Source organism: Amphiura filiformis, chromosome 2 (genome assembly GCF_039555335.1).
Source record: "Amphiura filiformis chromosome 2, Afil_fr2py, whole genome shotgun sequence".
Lineage (NCBI taxonomy): Eukaryota > Metazoa > Echinodermata > Ophiuroidea > Amphilepidida > Amphiuridae > Amphiura > Amphiura filiformis.
The window spans coordinates 37,635,717-37,655,439 of NC_092629.1; the positions used below are offsets into that span (position 1 = coordinate 37,635,717).

General features: G+C 38.1%; 1 protein-coding gene and 1 non-coding gene across 3 annotated transcripts in view; one reads left to right on the forward strand and one right to left on the reverse strand.

The window, feature by feature from the left end:
* LOC140146172 (putative ferric-chelate reductase 1) overlaps nucleotides 1-19,522 on the reverse strand; it is a 40,320-nt gene extending 20,798 nt beyond the window's left edge. For both annotated transcript variants that reach the window (XR_011858197.1, XM_072167939.1), the window contains exons 1-12: nucleotides 19,353-19,522; nucleotides 17,459-17,560; nucleotides 15,521-15,712; nucleotides 14,805-14,897; nucleotides 13,412-13,580; nucleotides 12,657-12,730; nucleotides 11,760-11,933; nucleotides 8,011-8,103; nucleotides 6,459-6,624; nucleotides 5,634-5,710; nucleotides 4,274-4,468; nucleotides 3,807-3,899 (exon numbers count right to left, since the gene is read on the reverse strand). Coding sequence is in view for 1 of the 2 variants with exons in the window: in XM_072167939.1 (XP_072024040.1) it covers nucleotides 3,807-3,899; nucleotides 4,274-4,468; nucleotides 5,634-5,710; nucleotides 6,459-6,624; nucleotides 8,011-8,103; nucleotides 11,760-11,933; nucleotides 12,657-12,730; nucleotides 13,412-13,580; nucleotides 14,805-14,897; nucleotides 15,521-15,712; nucleotides 17,459-17,521 (1,389 nt within the window). In the remaining variant the exon portion in view is untranslated. The remainder of the gene's footprint in view (nucleotides 1-3,806; nucleotides 3,900-4,273; nucleotides 4,469-5,633; nucleotides 5,711-6,458; nucleotides 6,625-8,010; nucleotides 8,104-11,759; nucleotides 11,934-12,656; nucleotides 12,731-13,411; nucleotides 13,581-14,804; nucleotides 14,898-15,520; nucleotides 15,713-17,458; nucleotides 17,561-19,352) is intronic.
* Nucleotides 13,697-13,804, forward strand: LOC140146901 (U6 spliceosomal RNA). The gene has a single exon (XR_011858342.1). It is a non-coding gene; the product is annotated as a U6 spliceosomal RNA (small nuclear RNA).
* Nucleotides 19,523-19,723: the final 201 nt, after the last annotated feature.

Sequence of the window (19,723 nt, forward strand, 5' to 3'; positions counted from 1 at the left end):
GCGGTTAGACCATGTGTTGTATTCTGGTAGGTTTAGTCTTAGTTCCAAGGTGTTCTGCCATGTCTCACTTTACTATAGCCTTTATCCATTCAGTGTCCACTCAGTATCCTTCATCTAATCCAGCTATGGTTCAAATAGTTTGGAACCACCTATTCCAATGGCGGATGAAGAGTACAACTCTCAACGGCTAAAGAGCGGACGAGAATGATTATGTCATTCCAACGGTCAACAGGATGGTGTTGAACATGTCACCATAGGTCAAATAACTTCACTGGCCAACGTGTTCCGGGCCAGGGCGTGCCACTATAAATATGTGGATTTCGCTGCTGTTGCCTCCGGAAATATGCTGTTCAGGGCTGATCACCCGCTCAGTTGCCAGACACGGACTAAAATAAGTCTGGCAAACTAATGATTACGAAAACTACAAACAAATATCCAAATACTAGATCGAAGGTAGCTGGGCAGACGTCTTCTTCTGACTCTATGACGGGCCAGCGGGAACCTGGCACACCATCACAGACTGTTGGTCCTGATATGTCTCTCGTCTACCTACCTTCAAACCACTTGTAGTATCCACCTACAATGTGCGTCCACTACACCAACAAGGAAAAACCCATCAACTATTTACGGGTTGTAGCGATGCAGGCGTCGACATTGTCGGTGTGCAAGAACACCGTCTTATTACATCATCCCCCACTGACGAGTTATGGTCAGACGACAAGAACTGGGTACTTATTTACAGTTCTGCCACAGACCAGAGGCAGGGAGGTGTTGGACTTCTAATGTCAAGGCACATCCATAGGTGTCTTCAGAGCGTGCAGACCATCAATCAAAGAATACTAACAGCTTCATTTAATGGGAACCCCAGCTTACGGTTACAATTATTTATGCCCCAACTGAATCAGCAACCTCAGGAGAAAAGGACAGTTTCTATAATCCACTAGAAGACCATCTTGAAAAGGTGAAGAGGCACAACATCCACCTCGTCATTGGTGATTTCAATGCCAGAATTGGCCAAGATAGCCATGTATCTCATCCAGCTGTGGTTGGTCCTCATTGTTTTTACGACACAACAAATGACAATGGAGAGAGACTAGTGAATTTATGCCAGGAATTCAAGCTCCGTCCTTCACAACCAAGTTTTCCCCAACCCAAAAGTCGTCTCTGGACATGGATGCACCCAACGGGCTCAAAACACCAACTGGACCACATCCTTGTCAACAGCAAGTGGGTTAATTCCCTGCGCAACTCCAGAGCTTATAACTCTGTAGAGCTGGATTCAGACCATCGAATACTCAGCATACGACTGCACACCAGTCTCCGAACCACCAAAGGTAAACCTTGTAAGAGGCCTAAGTACAACTGGAAGAAGCTGCTTCATGCTCCTACTAAGAACCGTTTCCAGATTGAACTTTCAAACAGATTCCAGGCCCTCCAGTGTGACGACAACGACCAGTCACCAATTTCTGAGAGGTATGAAATGTTTGAGAAAGTAGTCGAAGAAGTCGCGGAAGAGGTTGTTGGAAAATGTAGCCCTTGTGGAATGCCAAGCTGGGTGACAGACAAGACCCTCAAGTTAAGATCAGAAAGAGATGCAGCCAAGAAGACATATCTACTTGTTAGAACTCACCATGCCAGAGAAGTGTGGAGAAAGCTCAACACCCAGCTCAACGAGTCATATAGGGCTGATGAACTTGCCTCTATACACAGGCAGATGGAAGACCTGCAAGTAGCAAATGAAAATGGCAATTACAACACCACATGGAAAATAATCCATGACATCTCGGGGAAGAAGAAGAGAACAAATCCCAAAGTAAAGAAGAGAGATGGGACAATCCCCTCAAGCGACAAAGAACTACTTGCTGAGTGGAAGGACTACTTCTGTGCCTTGCTGAACAATGACAATGGACCACCAACATCTGATCTCCCACTACCCGCCGACCAGGACTTGCCTATTTGTGCTGCTCCCCCTACCCTGGAAGAGACAAGAAAAGCCATTCAAGCAATGAAAACAAACAAAGCTGCTGGACTGGACTGTGCGATTACGCTGAGGCACTCCAGGGTGGTGGTGAAGCTATGGTAGACATCATCCATAAATTCTGCGTGAGAAGTTTTTACAAAGCTTACGCCACCAGAACAGTGGATTACCAATGTTATTGTTCCCCTTCCAAAGAAAGGAGACCTCAGCCTCATGAACAACTATAGAGGAATCACACTGATGTCAGTTGCAGCTAAGGTGTACAATAGGATCCTACTGAATAGAATTAGGGACCATGTTGATCCTGTAATAAGAAGTAACCAGGCCGGATTTAGACCAGGCAGAAGCTGTGCACAGCAAACGATATCCTCCGTGAGAATCATGGAGGCTTTCCATAGTTACCAACTTCCACTAACTATAACATTCATTGACTTCAAGAAAGCCTTTGATTCAATCAACAGGAAGATGATGTTTTCTGTTTTGCGGCACTATGGTATCCCTGAGAGCATCGTAAAGGCAATACGTGTACTGTATACTAATTCGCAAAGTGCCGTATTGGTAGATGGCAATATCTCGGATCCCTTCCTAGTGACTACTGGAGTATTGCAGGGGGATGTTCTGGCCCCATTCCTATTCATTGTTCTAATCGACTATTTGATGACGATGGCTACCGAGGGGAATAACAGCGGTGTTGAAACACACCCGCGTCGCTCCAGGCGTTATCCTGCCAAGGTTTTGAATGACTTGGATTTCGCTGATGATATTGCCTTGCTTGAATCTTCCATCCCGCGGGCACAGGCACAGCTGACCAGAACAGCGGCTGCAGCAGAAAGCCTGGGTCTCATCATCAGTGTTCCCAAAACTGAGTACATGACCATCAACTGCAATCCTCAGCCACCACTCCAAGTATCACGGAGAACCCATCAAGTATGTCACTGATTTTAAATATCTTGGTTCCATGATGGGCTCTAGCACCAGTGACCTCTCCCGACGGAAGGCGCTTGCTTGGTATGCATTTTGGAAACTGGAGCATCTGTGGAGAAGTCCAACAATCACTGTTGCAACAAAAGTCAAGCTGTTTAACACCACTTGTGTTACAGTATTGCTCTATGGCTGTGAGTCCTGGGTGATATCTACTGATATGGAAAATAAGATCAACGCTTTTGGTACATCATGTTACAGAATAATGCTGAACATCAAGCGCACCGACCATGTTAGTAATGAAAGGGTCTATACTATCACCAACACTGTGCCTCTTATCAACTCTGTCAGATCACGACAACCACGATTCCTGGGACATATCCTGAGGATGCAGGAAGATGATCCATGCAGAAGATATGCTCTCTACACCCCATTACATGGTAAAAGAAGACCTGGAAGGCAAAGAACATCCTACTTGTCTTATGTGCAAAAACTGTTGGGGAATTTTGACAACTTTCTACTGCCAGATGCCATTGCCACTTTGGCTTCAGATCGTAGTACATGGAGAAACTTTGTAGTCGCCTGCTTCGCAGCCGAATGAAATGAATACACTCCCTATGGAAGCCATGACCTTAATCTCCCACAAAGAGGGTGAAGATTACAAATGGAGTCACTCATTCAGGCAACCCCATTTGAAATTCACACTCCCTTTGTGGAAGAATAAGGTCTTATCTTCCATGGGGGTGTATGGATTTCAACTGGAATAGCCCAATTTTGAAGGTTTACTATCAGGATTAGATTCCACCTTTCATAATTTGAGATAGCTTGAATATTTTGTAATTACTAAAAAATCTGGGAAAAGGGAAGAATCAAATCTGCATAATTAGGAGATTTACTATCTTCTTACCAATGGTTGATCCTTGTTATTCTGATTGCGTACAGTATTACGAGAACGGACGACTTCATTGTTGTTTGTACAGGCATATACATCACTGTCCATCTGAAAATAAAAAGATCATATTTGGGAAATCTAATAATTACAAGAAATGTAGGCTAATGGAACTGTAACCCTAACTCTATAAAATCTTACAACATCTTACAAAGAAAACCAATGCCCATGCATGCATTGCATGTGGAGGCACAACGCAATCAGCGTAAGTCATATATACCCAGGGATTCACTGGCCAGGCCAGCGACACTGCCATAGCTACAAATTGGTGATCTTGTGTGGGGCACCCGAGGGGCCTAAGAGGCAAATCCATTGCCTTTGTTATGTAATACCCATATTGTACTGTGGGAAGGAATTTTGGTACAAATTGACTCCCAAAGGATTAACCCATGTATTGAGCCTATAGTATTTTCTTTTGAACTTACCATTTTTCCAGATTTAGAAAATCCAAGCGCCACATAAGTTTTGGCTTTTCCAGAGATGGTGAAGACATGGTCGTTTGCAGCATTGGTTACCCAGGAAACAAAGAAATCGCAATTGTCAGGACCAGTACAGGATTCTCGGGGCTCAAAGAAACATCCCCTGGTACTGCCACATCCTCCTGCACCCCCATCAGGCATCTAGGATTGAAGAAAAAACATACAGTGGAATAAATGTGATGTACTACCTGTAGTCAAGACTCTCTCTCTTATACTACAGCCAGATTAGGGGTGGTGTTATAATCATTTGTACCCACAGGGTGGTCAATTATCAGGGGAAGGGCTAAGATTTTTGGCAAGCCAAAAATGAGGGGGGCAAAGTATTTTGACAGGTCAAAAGGGCAAGGTCGATTGGAGGGTAAGTGATTTTTGGCACCGACGTTTTGGTCACAGTTCCTATATTATGCTCTAAAAAGGTGTAAGAAAATATTAGGATCATGTTGGGGGGGGGGGCAATGATTTTTGGCATGGCCAAAGGGAGCGGGCAAGCAATTTTTGGCAGACCATTTTGAGAATTGATCACTCTTGGGGTACACATGATCATTGCATGCACAGCCCCTTATCTACTGCACACAGTTCCAGGATCTGTGTGCACATAGACCGCTGTCAATTTACGAACCCTGGGCCCACCCGTTATTTCTTAGTCACATACCGTCTCTTATCGTACAAAGACGAACCACTCTCCCGAGCTATCTTTGACCCATGCCCATTGGCTGGATACAGGCTTGAATCAAGTCAAAACCATCATGCATATACAAAACCATGTAAGTACCTGCATGTTTCTCGAAAAAAAAAAAACCCCACAAGCCTCGGCACACTTTACAGGTTGTCGCTGACCACTTGCCCCACATCATTCCATAAGCCATTTAACAACAACTCAGGGACTTTGCAGCTTCAAGAGCGCACACCCTAGACATGCTACAAATCAGCTCCCCAAGTACGGGTTTAAAGCTAACTCAAATTTTCCATGTGAGCGTACTAGGCACCGCCAGGGTTTGAACCCGCGACCTCTCACACCATAGTCAAACGCCTTATCCTTCCAGAGGTTGATCTGCTTCATACAAAAGATTAAAAAAGTACTTTACCAAAACCATAAAGTGAACAAAAGATGGTGACCTTCCTAAAACAAACTGCATTGTAAAGGCAGTCTGTTGGTAAAGCACCTGTGTCCAACGCCTGTACCTTAAGTTAATGTAAGCTTTTCAATATGGCATCATGGGAGGTCACCATCTTTTGTTCAACTTTAATTTTGGCAAAACATCTGTACCTGGGTACAGTAAAAATCAAAACAGAATGGTTTACTCACCATTGGAGGAGGTGCAACATCTGAGAAGGATATTACAGGTCCTTGTACCTTTCCACCAAAATGATACATTATATTTCCTGTAAAGATAGATTTACAAATATTGAATTATTTTCAGGATTATTCATATTCATCCTAGAAAATTGCCAACATGTAGTCCCGATTGAGCATAATAATATTTCTTTATAGACGAGTCAATTTTACATTTGAGCTAGACAAAATTGAAACACCATTATTTTTGCGTGCTAATGTAGTCCCACAATAATTCAACAACTCTTCCTATACTTTTGTACAGGAGCCAACCGTTGTTAATCCGTGATGAATCCACACTTTTGCAGTAAGCGTATACGCGAACGCCAGCGCACATCCGCGTTACGCGTGAGCACGTAAAATTTGTCATGTCTGGAATCTGTGCGCGCATCACGCTTACAAGTTGAATTCAGTATTTTGGAAGATTGCCGTTTTATTCAGTTTTATTTTTGTAAGGCTGACTGTCAATGATTAACTGACATCCCTCATGAAATAATCGGGGAAATAATCGGGGATTCAATCATGTTTCACCGTTGATCATCACCGATTAACAGTAAGTTCCTTGTCTATAACTGGTCTTTACATGTAGCCCTATGGAGAGAGTGCCCGGCGTTGAGTAAGTTCCGGCGCGTCTGTGCAGACGATGTGGACGCATCGTTGTTAATCGGTGATGAACAACGGTGAAACATGATTGAATCCCTAATTTTCAGACCCTCATTTATTTTTATATATAAGGGAGATGGTAACAAAATAATTGACAAATAAAAAAGAAACCAATGAAATAAAATAAATACTTACCGTCACCCCAAAGAAAAGTGTTAGATTTCGACATAATAATAGTGTAGCTATTCCCTGGACCAAGGTTAAAGAAAGTATTATCGCCATCATCGAGTGATACTTGTCGTGTAAAACTGCATTCTATGCCTCCATTTACTGTAGACACAGATTCGTCACTTACTCCTTTCTGCAATAAACAATAGTGTATATATAAGTCTAAGGTATATTCACTGGACTAAGGTTAAAGTTCAGAGATACCACTCACCAATTGCCAAAAAAACCTGAAAACTAAAGAGCCAGTGACAAAGCCTGTGCAGCGAGCGGAGTCGCAAGGGCTAGGAGTCCAGGGTGCCTCCTCAGGCCAGTGCCCCCTGCACAGTGTCATCGCCCCTATATCTTCATGGAAGAAATTGCCAAATGGTAGGTTGAATCCACAGCCACGCATGGCTGGCCATTTTGTTTCGACTTGTTTAATAGTTTTGAGAAGCATATAATGAGCCGAGGGATATCCGACTAAGGCTACTGACAATAGCCTAGTAACTGACCTGTCTCGTGTGTGAGTGAGCATGTATACGCCATAAAGAGGTCATCTGCTTTTAGACTGCCTCCACGAGTGAGTGCAGCTAGCCTATGCTACGCTATAGTTTGGCACATATAAAATCAGTTTTTGAATACAAGATGCACGGTTCTTTCTCAAGACGCAAGCTAACGACTATCATATCCGTTCAACACATATATGTGACGTGTCATGCCAAAAGGAGACACTTTTGGGCAGGATCGTAAATGGAGAAATAGCCAAAAATCTGCCTAGGGGTGATTTTTTCACAATTTAGGTTTGTTGTGAAGTTGTGATGTTATTAATGTTGTCTGATAGTTTCAAACCGGAATATAACTGGCATCTTGTATTTTTTGAGACATTTTTCAAGATCATTCCTACTCTCAACATTGTCAATAATATTTTTAAAGGCCGATATCTCAATTTTCAATTTTATAATACCATAACTTACGAACTCAATATCTTCGCTTAGGAATGTCCAATTTCATTGGGGAAAACAGCGTTGTGGAGCAAAATATCTCTATATTTAAGATATGTAAAGACCTCAAAATTGATAACCTGCCCAAAAGTGTCTCCTTTTGACATGACACGTCATATATTCAAGTGCAAGGAAATAAATATGGCTTCTTTAGAATAAAAAAATTACGGGAGATATTCATCATTTTCTATCCCGGTATCCAAAGATTTATAGTCTGAATATCAAATAGTGCATAACACATTCACATGTATCGATCCCGGGTATTGATTTTAGTATCTCTGCTGTACCAAGTAATTATTAGCCAGGCGATGTTGGTGTGCCCCGAAATTCCTGGATTTTAGACCTGTCATCTTGATGCCAAAATGAGGTTCTAGCTATTTAACGCATACTCGTTTTTTGCATTTTTCTAGCAAAGCCCCAGAATGCTTTTACAAAGTGTATGCAGTGATATAACGTGCGTATGTAAGGCATACGCACACACTTTGAGGGCTGAACCTGGCTTTGAGATGATCGTGCAAACAACTGAGTTGTCAACTTACCAATGGCTGATTCTTATCATTGTCATTTCTCATTGTGTTCCGTGATCTGACAACTACATTGTTGCTAGTACAGGCATACACATCACTATCAGCCTTCAAGAAAAACAAAAACAAAATTTGACTTGTAATACTTTTAGTGCTGGGCACAGGCTTATCCAATATAAAAAAGGCCAAGTTTTTAGATATTTTCTCAATATATTAAGAGCTATTGCAAGAACCACTAAACCAATACTAGGCTTGTTTGTACTCATTTCAATGCATTTTTCAAGCTGCTTCCAAATATCAGAGATGTCACAGGCTGACCCAAAAAAATCCTGAACTTCCGCGAAGCGTAGCTCCGGTGGGGTCCAGGGGCAAAGCCCGGTGGGTGTCGAGGGGGCAAAGCTAGCCCCCTGAAGCCAGATGGTTTCTGCATGTTTATCACCACAGGAAAGGCCATTTCAGAGGGTAAAAAGAACATTTCAAAGCTCCAGGCTTGTTCTACACTTTTAATACAAAGTGCTTCCTTCTTCCAGAAAACATGCTTTAAAGTTTCGAGTTTCCTATACTTTTATGCACAAGAGACACTCTTAAAAATGTTTTTTTTTGGCTTTATTACAAGACCAATATGGTGGATGTTGATATATGTGAAGCAGAAAAATAAAGCAATAATTAACCATTTGTGCTTGGCATCCACTGCCTGCCCTTTTTGACAAACCCGTTTTAGATTTTTTTGAAAAAATGCTTCCTTCATCCTAAAAAAGTGGTTTTAAATGTTCAATTTCGCACACTTTTGTACATGAGAGACATTCTTCAAAGTTTTTTTTTTTTGCCAAATAACATAGCTTACATGGCTGAAAATGTTTTAAATTTATATAAATATGATAAAGTTTAAATCAGTACCTTTTACAAATGGGACCAAGTTTCAAAAAAGTGAGCCGAGGTGGGTTTTTTAAACTTGCTGATTTCTTTACGTTGTCAACGTTTTTTGGTAGATATATTATGCACAATATAAAAACGATGATTCATCAAATTTTTGACCCCCCTCTTCGGGTATGTGGGAGGGAGCCCACATGCGGGGGCTTAATGTGCAAGCCAGAGGGTTTCTGCACATTTTGCACTGCAGGAAAGGTTGACCTACAAAAAGGGGAAAAATGTTTTTTTTTTAATATGCATAGTGATAATTTGTGTTCATGCCATACTCTATTAATGATTTTAAAATGTATTGAATTTGTATCCATTTTGAAATTGTTGGTAGAGTATGACATGAACACAAATTATCACTTTGCATATTAAAAACACAAACAATATGTTTTGTAGGTCAACCATGAATGATCCTAGCATTTAGTTCTTGGTCCAGGGACCGGTCCCGATTAATCTGGAAGTGTGCATCTCTGAATTATGGTCATAAAAATGTACAATTCTGAAATACTAGTAGTTGAATATTTAAAGAAAATTTGGAATAGATCTTGTCATCTTCTGTTGACACCCATGAAGAGAGGGTTATGTAAGGATTAGTCGATCTCCACAGCAGCCAGCACTGATTGGCTAGCACTTTTCCCATGATGTCATCCAGCACATGCTGCTCACATATCTGATTATTCATCCAGGAGTTCAACCCACTGGCAATCAAGTTCCAAAATGCATTGCTTCTGATCAGGTTCTCATAGACTTTGCATTGTCACTCTCTTAGCTAATCAGAAACGTGGTAATTGCAGACTGTTTGTGGGGAGGGAGCGCAACCAAACTGGCTGCACCAGACACTAATGTAAGGATAGTCATTGGGCTATCCCATTTAAAATCCACACTACCCCTATGTAAAATGAACTTCCATTTGAACTACTACTCATTCCAGTTGTTGCATTATAGGTAAATCTATTATACAGAGGGCGTATGGGTTTCAAAATGATTAACCCTGATCTTACATTTGAAAAACATACTCCACGTGTGGAAGATATTTCCAAAATCTTCCACAGGAGTAGTGTGAATTTTAAATAGCCCATTATAACTATAGTGCGTATACCATCCTCGAGTTGTAATTTAGATATTGTTTTATTTTATTGTATCTCTAAATGTAATGATGAGAAGTATAAAAAAGTATACAGTTTCAGATAACAGATTCATGCAGTTTTTAACAGTTTTTGAGAAAATATCAAAATTTTATTTTACTTTTCTGACTTCAGGAAGGATGCTGACTATGTCATGAATGTTATGTTAATGTAGAAAATTCAAATGCTTTACGGAAAATGTTTAAATGTTGGGTTATGTAAAGGGTATAAACCATTTTTAATTACATTAAGGGCTGGGGTATGAACGTTTGGACAGTATTTATTGTGGGACATTAGAGCACATCAGACATATCGAATTGCATTCTGAATACGAAGAATGGCCTTCTGATATCAAATAATTTTGATTTTTGAAATTGCAATGTAATACACATTTTATGGCAAATCATTAAAAATTGATATTTTTGATATTTAACAGTACTCGAAGTAAACTTTATAAATCTGATGATTTATACTTAAAGTGTATGTAGGTGGGATAAAAAGCCGACGATCAATTGAAAATTTTGACCTTTCGTATTGAAGATATGGATTTTTTTTTCCCAAAACACCAAAAAAAATTAGGTCTTTTGGGGGATAAAAAATCCATATCTTGAATATGAAAGGTCAAAATTTTCAATTGACCGTCGGCTTTTCCTCCCTGCTACATACACTTTTAGAATATATCATTAGATTTATAAAATTTACTTCGAGGACTGTTATATATCAAAAATTTGAAAAATATCAAATTTTTATAATTTGTCATAAATTTTTATTATATCATGATTTTCAATAAATGAAAATTATTTGATTTTAGAAAGACATGCTTCGTATTCAGAATGCAATTCGATACGTCTGAGGTGCTCTCATGTCCCATAAAAAATACTGTTGAAACGCTCAAAACGCTCATTCCAGATCCCTTAAGGAAACAATTTACATCATTCTAAAATAATATTTTGCAGAAACGTTCGCCACTTGCAATAACATTTTGACATCCTCTTTACAATGTTGATGCAGTGATGTTTCATATAAAACATATTAAAAATGTTTTTACAACCTTAAAAGGGCATTTCGTGATCCACAGCCTCATCTCCCCACTTGTCTCAAAAAATGTTGAGATTTTTATTTTACTGGAAACATCTGGCTACATAATGTTTATATACAAAATATATCTTGCATATTAATTTGTTTAGCAAAGATATATCGTGAAATTTGAATTTCGTTCTGGTATACCAGAATGAAATTACAACGCATTGTCTACATAACAGTGTAATACACATAATCATGCATAACTCGTAAACGCAAAATCGGAATCAACTAAAATTTTGGGAATAAGCTTTTTTTGTTGATATGTACTGAAAAATGTCATAAAAAGAGGATGCTAGGATCACAAAATACTCCTTTAAAATAATATATAATATAAATGTTATCAAAACATGTTAACCAAAACCAAAACATGCTTCAAACATTTCAAAAACATGTTTGTGTTTGCTGGGTACTGACATTAAATGGGTTATCCCGGAACTAAAATGGGGCCTTGGTTTGCCATTTGTGACAAATATTTTTCAGCAAAAAGTGATTGATGCTTGAGGGAGAGTGCAAGGTGTATGTAGTACAAGCCACAGGTTTAAAACCTGTTCTGGAAGAGCATTCCCTATATGTCTGAAGAGTATGAGAGAAACAGTCTTTTGTGGCAGTTGGATTTTGGGATGTTTACATTAATCTTACCATTGCGCCAGATTTTGAGAATCCCAGGGCTACATAGGATTCAGCATTTCCCGACATATCAAATCTCAGGCTACCATCTGGGTTCTTTTTCCATGTCACTTCAAACTCACAGGGGTCACTGGGACCACCACAACCCATAGGTGACTTGAAACTTCTTGCTGCTGGTGGTAGCACCTAATATAAACATGGGGAAACATGCAAAACACGTAAAATATTTATTATTATTATTATTATCTCACACCACCAAATAGAAATCTTGTGGCGTGTCCTCTATATTCCATTCCTGTGACATATTATAGAGCTGAATTGACAAAGATCTTAGAATAGAAACTTTGCAAAGAGGAACCAAAATCAGAGGGGATGCAGCAATGAGCTATTCCATTTAAAATCCACACTACCCCTGTGGAAGATTTAGCTAAAGTCTTCCATAGAAGGAGTTTTGAGTTTTGAATAGAATAGTCAATTGGGTAACTTCCCATTTGAAATACTCACTGCAACTGTGGAAGATAGATATATATATATAGGTAAAAAGTCTTAATACAGGGGGAGTATGGGTTTCAAAATGATTCACCCTGACCAGTTATATTTGAGAAATGGAAGATATTTCCAAAATCTTCCACAGGGGTAGTGTGAATTTCAAGTGGAATAGCCTGATTATTAAGTAAAAATCTGCAAGACCAAAAAATGATTGACCTTGTTCTAGCCAGGCCTATTAACCCTGATTTGTGTGTTCTTTTACCAGTATTTTTTTTAAAATTTGTATTGTTTTCCATTTTCTTTCTTTGCAGACCTTGGGCATGCACCTGGTCTTTTAACTCGGCCTTGTTTGAGTTAAAACTTCATGACCAAATATTTTAGTTCAAAAAGTTCTCACTGATCATGATATTATTCTCTTACCTCTGTTTGGTCAACTCTTGTAAATGACATTCTTGGTCCTTGTACACGGCCACTATAATGAAATTTTATGTTTCCTGTTTGAAAAAGGATGAAATATATCAACATGGTGTTCTATATTCTTGAAATATGAGGGCATAATGCACTGGGTGGGGATGTGTGGCTGGGATAGGCCTACTAAATTTGACTTGAAATGATCACTTTTCCTATCTAAATTTGCTAAATTCTTAAACATTCTCACATCTTTTAAGTTGCTGATCTCCTTATCCAAAGCAATAAAAATTCATTAACATTTTAACATATTTTGCTTAACAAATGACAAAATTAACAATGACAAATTAGCAGTGTTCCAAATTTTTTGAAAAAAAAAGCAGTTTTAAACAAGTCTAAAATGTATTCAAAATGTTCTCAATTTGTTTTTCAAAAAATAGCCCTGACGATTTTGCTTGGAAATTCCCCCAAAATTTGCGGAAAAAGTTGTAAAAACTATAAAAGAGTTAGACCGGGTTTAAAGTTAGACCTGGTCTAAGTGGAATTTTTTGAACTTTGCATTTAAATCTTTAGAATTTGCTAGCTACTCTAGGAAGGAAATAAGAGTAAAGAACTATTCCTGATGGAACTAAATTCCACTTAAACCAGGTCTAACATTAGACCCAGTGTAACTCTTTAGTGCATACGGACCTAAGAGTTTAAGTTCACTTCTGGATATGCTCCTTGACAACAACAAGAACAAGAACAAGAACAACAGCAACACTTACCATCATCTTCCAGATTGATTCCAGATTTTGCCATAATGATAGTATAACTATTGCCTTCACTTAGATCATAATAAGTAAGGTCCTTATCATCAGTAAGCAACATCTGACGCTTAAATCTGCACTCAATTCTCCCATCTATTACGGATACATCAACATCTGATACACCTTTCTGGAAGTAAAATAAAAGGTCCTCATTACTTCAAAACTTTTAATTGTCACCCGTGCTTGCAAGTCAGTTTAGAAAACAGTCCAGGGCTGTCAACTCTCACGCATTGGGAGTGAGTCTCATGCATTGGGTCACGGTCTCACGCCAAGGTATAGTATAATCAGAGAAGATTAGCATGGCCCCTGCGCAAGGATGACACGCAAAATCGTGAAGCGTTCCATATTTTTTTTATATTCACTTGTATATATATATATATTTGTATGTTTTTGTTTTAATTTATGCCTTTTTGCCCTTCTATGTATAAAGGACCCCTTCGGAAATAAGCCTTTGGGCTTAAAGGGCTATCCTGTGATATCTCCTTGCATTGTTTTTATGTGTATTATATGTTATTTATCTTAATGCATTTTATATCTATTTACCTTGTATTGATGTATCATTGTATGTGCAATATGGAGATACCGAATAAAATAAAATCAGATCAAATCAAATCTCAAGCATAAAGCTGTCAAATGAGTCAAATCGCATGCATCGTAAAAATAATTTGTTGTCGCTACCCCCCTCCACTTTTTAGATTCTTGAGCACCATGCATGGCTCAAACAATCATGGGTCAAAATTAACATTGCAGTTGGCAAATAATAATTCTGTCCCAGTACGCCTCTGTTCAACAGTATCTCATGCCAAGCAATTCCAAAAAAAAATGATAGCGAGTTAAACCTCTAACTGTCCATGTCCAAATCTATCCCGGTGCTGTTTGCAGTCATGTCAATCCATCTTCAAAAAGTGGGTGGGGTGGGGTGGGGTTGGGGAGGGTTGGACTGAATTGTCAAAAGTGGCTGGAAAGTTGCTCATTTTGCCAAAGTCAATAGGAACCGTGCATGACTGGGAACATGCCCCAGCTTGATCCGAAGAATGAAGGCATACAAGCTGAATACATACTATGCATATATGTGATGCAATCAAGCAAAATCAGTCGGAACTCGGAAATATTGATTTTGAGATATAGCCAAACAAATGTAATATTTCCTTTTGTTTCATGTTGTTTTGGAAACTCTTCAATTGCTCATTACTTTTGGAACAGGTTGTTCAATTTCACTGGGGTTTTGTACAAAATGCAGCTTTGTAAATGCTTTTGCTATCCTATAAGAAACTAAAATTTAATATTTCCGACTGATTTTGCTTGATCGCATCACATATTATTGTTTTAGAATATCGTAATCACCACTTACCAGAGGTCTGGGTTCATTGTCGTTTCCTTCGAGTAAATTACGTGACCTGACGACTTCTAGATTCTTGGTGCAGGCATACACATCACTGTCCCTCTACAAAATGTGATACGAAACAAAAAAACTTGAATGCATAACCTGAAATTAGTCTAGTCTTTGTGGGTTTTATTGTAACAAAAACACTCTGTTTTGGCCCTGATTTCCAAAAATAGACTGAACATTTAAAATCTGAATTTTATGGAAATCAGAGTACGCATACACAATTGTATAGCATTGTTAAGTATAATATCTTATGGAGAATATAATGGACAATCTTCAAATTAAAAATTCTAATAACTGTGACAACCTGGGGGAGGGGGTACTCTATACAAATGACCATATGGGGCCGCAAACATGGGTAGTACGTATTTTCAGCCTTTCGGTATATCAATGTCCCCTTTTCTAGGCCAGTTTTAGTTTATGGATGGGTCCTTTTTTCAAAATGTTCTCAATTTTTTCAGAAAATAGCCAAATTTTGCCTCACTGTAGCCAACATTTTTGAAATGACCCAAAAATTGGACAAGAAATTATGGTATATTGATAGGTCCAATTGTTTTTGAAAAATTGGTAAAGGGTAACCTTTCAAATTCTCAGCGGCACACCCTCCTACCCAAACCAAAGTTGAGTACCTATCCCCCTCCCCCGGGTGGCAACAAACCTAATACATAGATTGTACCTACCATAGCTCCTGATCTTGAGAAGCCAACAGCAACATAAGTCCCAACATTCCCAGTCATCTCAAATATATTGCTCCCGTCTGCCTCCACTGTCCAGGACAAGAAGTAGCTACATGAGGAAGGACTGGCACATTTTTCTGGGTAGTGAAAACATCCCTTAGTAATGCCGCATCCGTCTGGTGTTATCAACTCGGCCTATAGAATAGAAATTGAGGGGGTTAGTGAATATATGACACCTGGCAGCTATTGTACTACACCCAAGTAGCTACATGAGGAAGGACTGGCACATACATTATGTTGGGGAGTGGAAACATAACGGGCCCTTCTGACCAATTGCGGTGCCGGGGGGGGGGGGGTGGCATGGAAGTAATGCCACCCCCCAGTCAGAACTCTTTCCACCAGTAAAACCCAAAATTACTCAAATTTCCACTTTTTGCTGCAATTTTGCTCAAAATTGGTTGGCTTAGTCCATGAAATTCACTATGCCCCCTCAAAAAAAAAGTGCCACCACTGCTTCTGGCGTTATCAACTTGGCCTATATATATATAAAATAGAAATTGAGGGGATTAGTAAAAAATTATAGTCCAATGCAAAATGTGGAATTGTTTTACCAAGTCTTTATATTAATATTATCATAATTTTGATTAAAAACATCAGTTCCTCTGCGAATTAATAAAACAATTGACAAGGGTATACTAAATACTTCAAAAGCCTAGATACACTACCTGTGTTAACCTAGTGCTAATCAGCACAAGAACAATTATATTCAAATTTTGTTTTTTAAAGAAAAGTGCATGTTATTCTTTTGGTTCATACATTTGATGTGGGCGGTCAATTGGAAACTAATGTTTCATTTCCATTGGGCTATTCCATTTAAAATCCGCACTACCCCTGTGAAAAATTTAGCTAAAGTCTTCCATTTACACCGGGCATTTACAGAGGGTGTATGAGTTTTGAATATAATAAACAATTGGGTGACTTCCACTTGAAATACGCCTACTCACTCCAGTTGTGGAAGATATAAGGTAAAGCCATAATACAGGGGGTGTATGGGTTTCAAAATGATTAACCCTGACCAATTACATTTGAAAAATATACCCCTCTGTGTTAGATATTTATAAAATCTTCCACTGGGGTAGTGTGAATTTCAAGTGGAATAGCCCATTAGCCTAATGTGATCAACAATCCCACTTTTTTTTAGCAAAAATAGAAGAAGCAAATTTCTTGTACTGTGCCTCTAAAGATTTCTCTTGCTCCCCACTGACCGCCCTTTTGAAAAACAAACCCTTTGCTTCTCTGGCACAAGCTACTTGTGTTATACATGTCATCGCGCTTAGGAAGATTTTCAACATGGCGGGGCCTGAAAATTGGAAAATTTTTGGTGGGCCACCCTTGGGGTGTGTCCGAGGAGGCGTTTCCCACTACCCACCCCTTGGTGTCTGAAAATTGTGCAAAATATAGGTCACAAACACCCATTTTTCCACTATTTTATCACAATTTTTTAACTTCACCTAGGATTAGGGGGTGGGGGGCTGAAAGGATTTCCAGCCCGCACCAACATTATTGAGGGGCTGAACCCCCCTCCCAAGCCCCCCGGTTCCTAAGCCTATGTATATGTGATTGTATCATGATCATATCACAGTGACAGGAAGACAGAATCTAACATTTGCAATACTTTGATCAGCTCGTAATCGGGCGGGCCTTATAACATCATGGATTAATATCAATATATTTTATTTGAAAATTGTCTTGTGACATCTCGCCAGAAGTATCACAAATTATTAATTCAAGCCCTATACTTTGTCTACTTTAATTAACATGCTCAAGATAGACCAGTCAGGTCAACTATATCACACTAAACGTAGGTCTACTTTTCGGCGTATTGGTAAAAGCCTAACAATTCCCGCCGATTGCGAGCTGATCAAAGTATATGGTACTTACATTAATGATTGGTGTTGCCATGACAACAAGACACAACCCTATTACCCATAATGCCATGGTCATCTGGTTTTGCTGTTCAGTTCAGCCTTTGGGTTCAAAAATCTGTAAAAGTGACAAATTTAACCAATCAACAATAATAATATAATAAAAATTACAATTATTATATGGTACTAATAATAATTAAATCATAATAAATTAATAATAATATTAATAACAATAACAATAATAATAATAATAATAATAATAATAATAATAATAATAATAATAATAATAATAATAATAATAATAATAATAATAATAATAATAATAATAATAACACTAACACTAATAATGATAATGATAATGATAATGATAATGATAATGATAATGATAATGATAATGATAATGATAATGATAATAATAATAATAATATTAATCATCTTCCAATAATATTAAATGTGATTACAAGAAACCAAAGTGCCAAAGGTGACGAAAAGTAGGATCGGTCAGGCATTTTTTGTTTTTGTTTTTTTCTTCTTTTTTTTCTTGCAGACTATAAAATTACCTATACCAAAATCTAACAAATCTGAAGAAAACATGAGATTTTTTTTGCGAATATTGCTAAAAACGGCTGATTTTATCAAAATTAAAAAAGGTGGCCATATATTTTTACTTTTACTGACAAAAACTGGATGTAAATTAACATTACACCCATAGAATGTGTGTCGTCGGCCCTGTAGGAACCCATGGATTTGATTCATGTAAATTAACATAACATGGGAATAAAAACAAATAACTTTGGTATAGCCAAATCAATTCAGAAAAAGTCCCGGGAAAAAGTTCAATAATCAATAGAATTTTCATACAAAAGTGTCAAAAGGTTTTCATATACAATGGTCCCCTAGCTGGGGGTCTTACCCACATACAAACTATATATTACTAGTATATACCTACCGAGAACAGTCCTACTGAGTATGCATACACAAAACGATGTGTTTGTTGCACAATTATACACAGTTTCTTGTGCAAATAGTTTCAACAATGAATTTATCATTCATGGTACACTACCCCCATGGATCATAAAACACCAGACCAATGCATTTGTCATCGGCGTGGAATTTTGAATTACATGTACTTGCTAGGTCAAAGCTTGCAATTTTGGCAAATTTATAAATACAACTTACTAATTTTTTTAAATACTTTAAAGCTTTTTTAGAGTTTGGGATGTTCGGATACATGGGGGGGGGGGTACTCTCATTTGGTTTGAGTAAGGATCAATGTGCTGCTGAGAATTTGGAAGTTGAAACATCAACCAAAAATCAAAACTTTTGGCAAAATTTAAAACAAATTAATTTGTACATTACTATTTTCCCTAATTTTTCTTAATATACCTAAATTAGCTTAGGCAAGAAATGGTATTAAAAGGGCATTTCATGATCTCACAATCTTACCCCCCCCCCCAACTAGTCTCAACAAGTTGAGATTTTTATACCGCTGACCACCTTTGGCTACATGTTTATGTCAAAAAAGTTCTTGCAGATTAATTTGTTTAGCAAAAATATTGTCAAATCTGAATTAAGTTCTGGTGTACCAGAACAAAATTACAACATGTCCTATGGAGCAGTACGTGTAATACATAATCATGCATAACTTGCAAACCCAAAATTGGAATCAACTGAAATTTTGGGAACAAGCTTTTTTGGATACCTAATGAAAAATGGCATAAAAAGAGGATGATAGGATCACAAAATACTCCTTTTAATTCATTACACCAAATGGCAAAAAAAGGTGATCCATATTTGCGGGCACATCCCTGTACTACTGTATGGTCATTTGTCACAGAACCCCTATTACTACTAAGTATTAGTATTAAATAAATACTACTACACAACAATTATTATTATATTATACTCACCAATTTAGAGGAAAATACATGTACACAACTGCTTGATGCCATAAACTACCATCAATGGTACTACTATTATGTAGGGTCCTGTCAACTTTCAAAACATAAAACCGAGTACTACTTGACTTACACACTGAAATACAGAAGTAGAAACTGCATGACTTCATGTATCTCTCATGCTGCTTTCAGTATGGGTTGCCAGATATTTGAACCCAAATCATGGTCAAATTGTTAAAAAGTCACCCAAATTTTCTCTTAACCACTGATTTATACAGGACATGAAACTAAAAATCACAGGCGCCAATGTCAAGGAGTCGATCGCCTTATTTTGTTCTAAAAATTTGTTTCAATGAGACAAATTGTTCAAAAGTTATACAGAA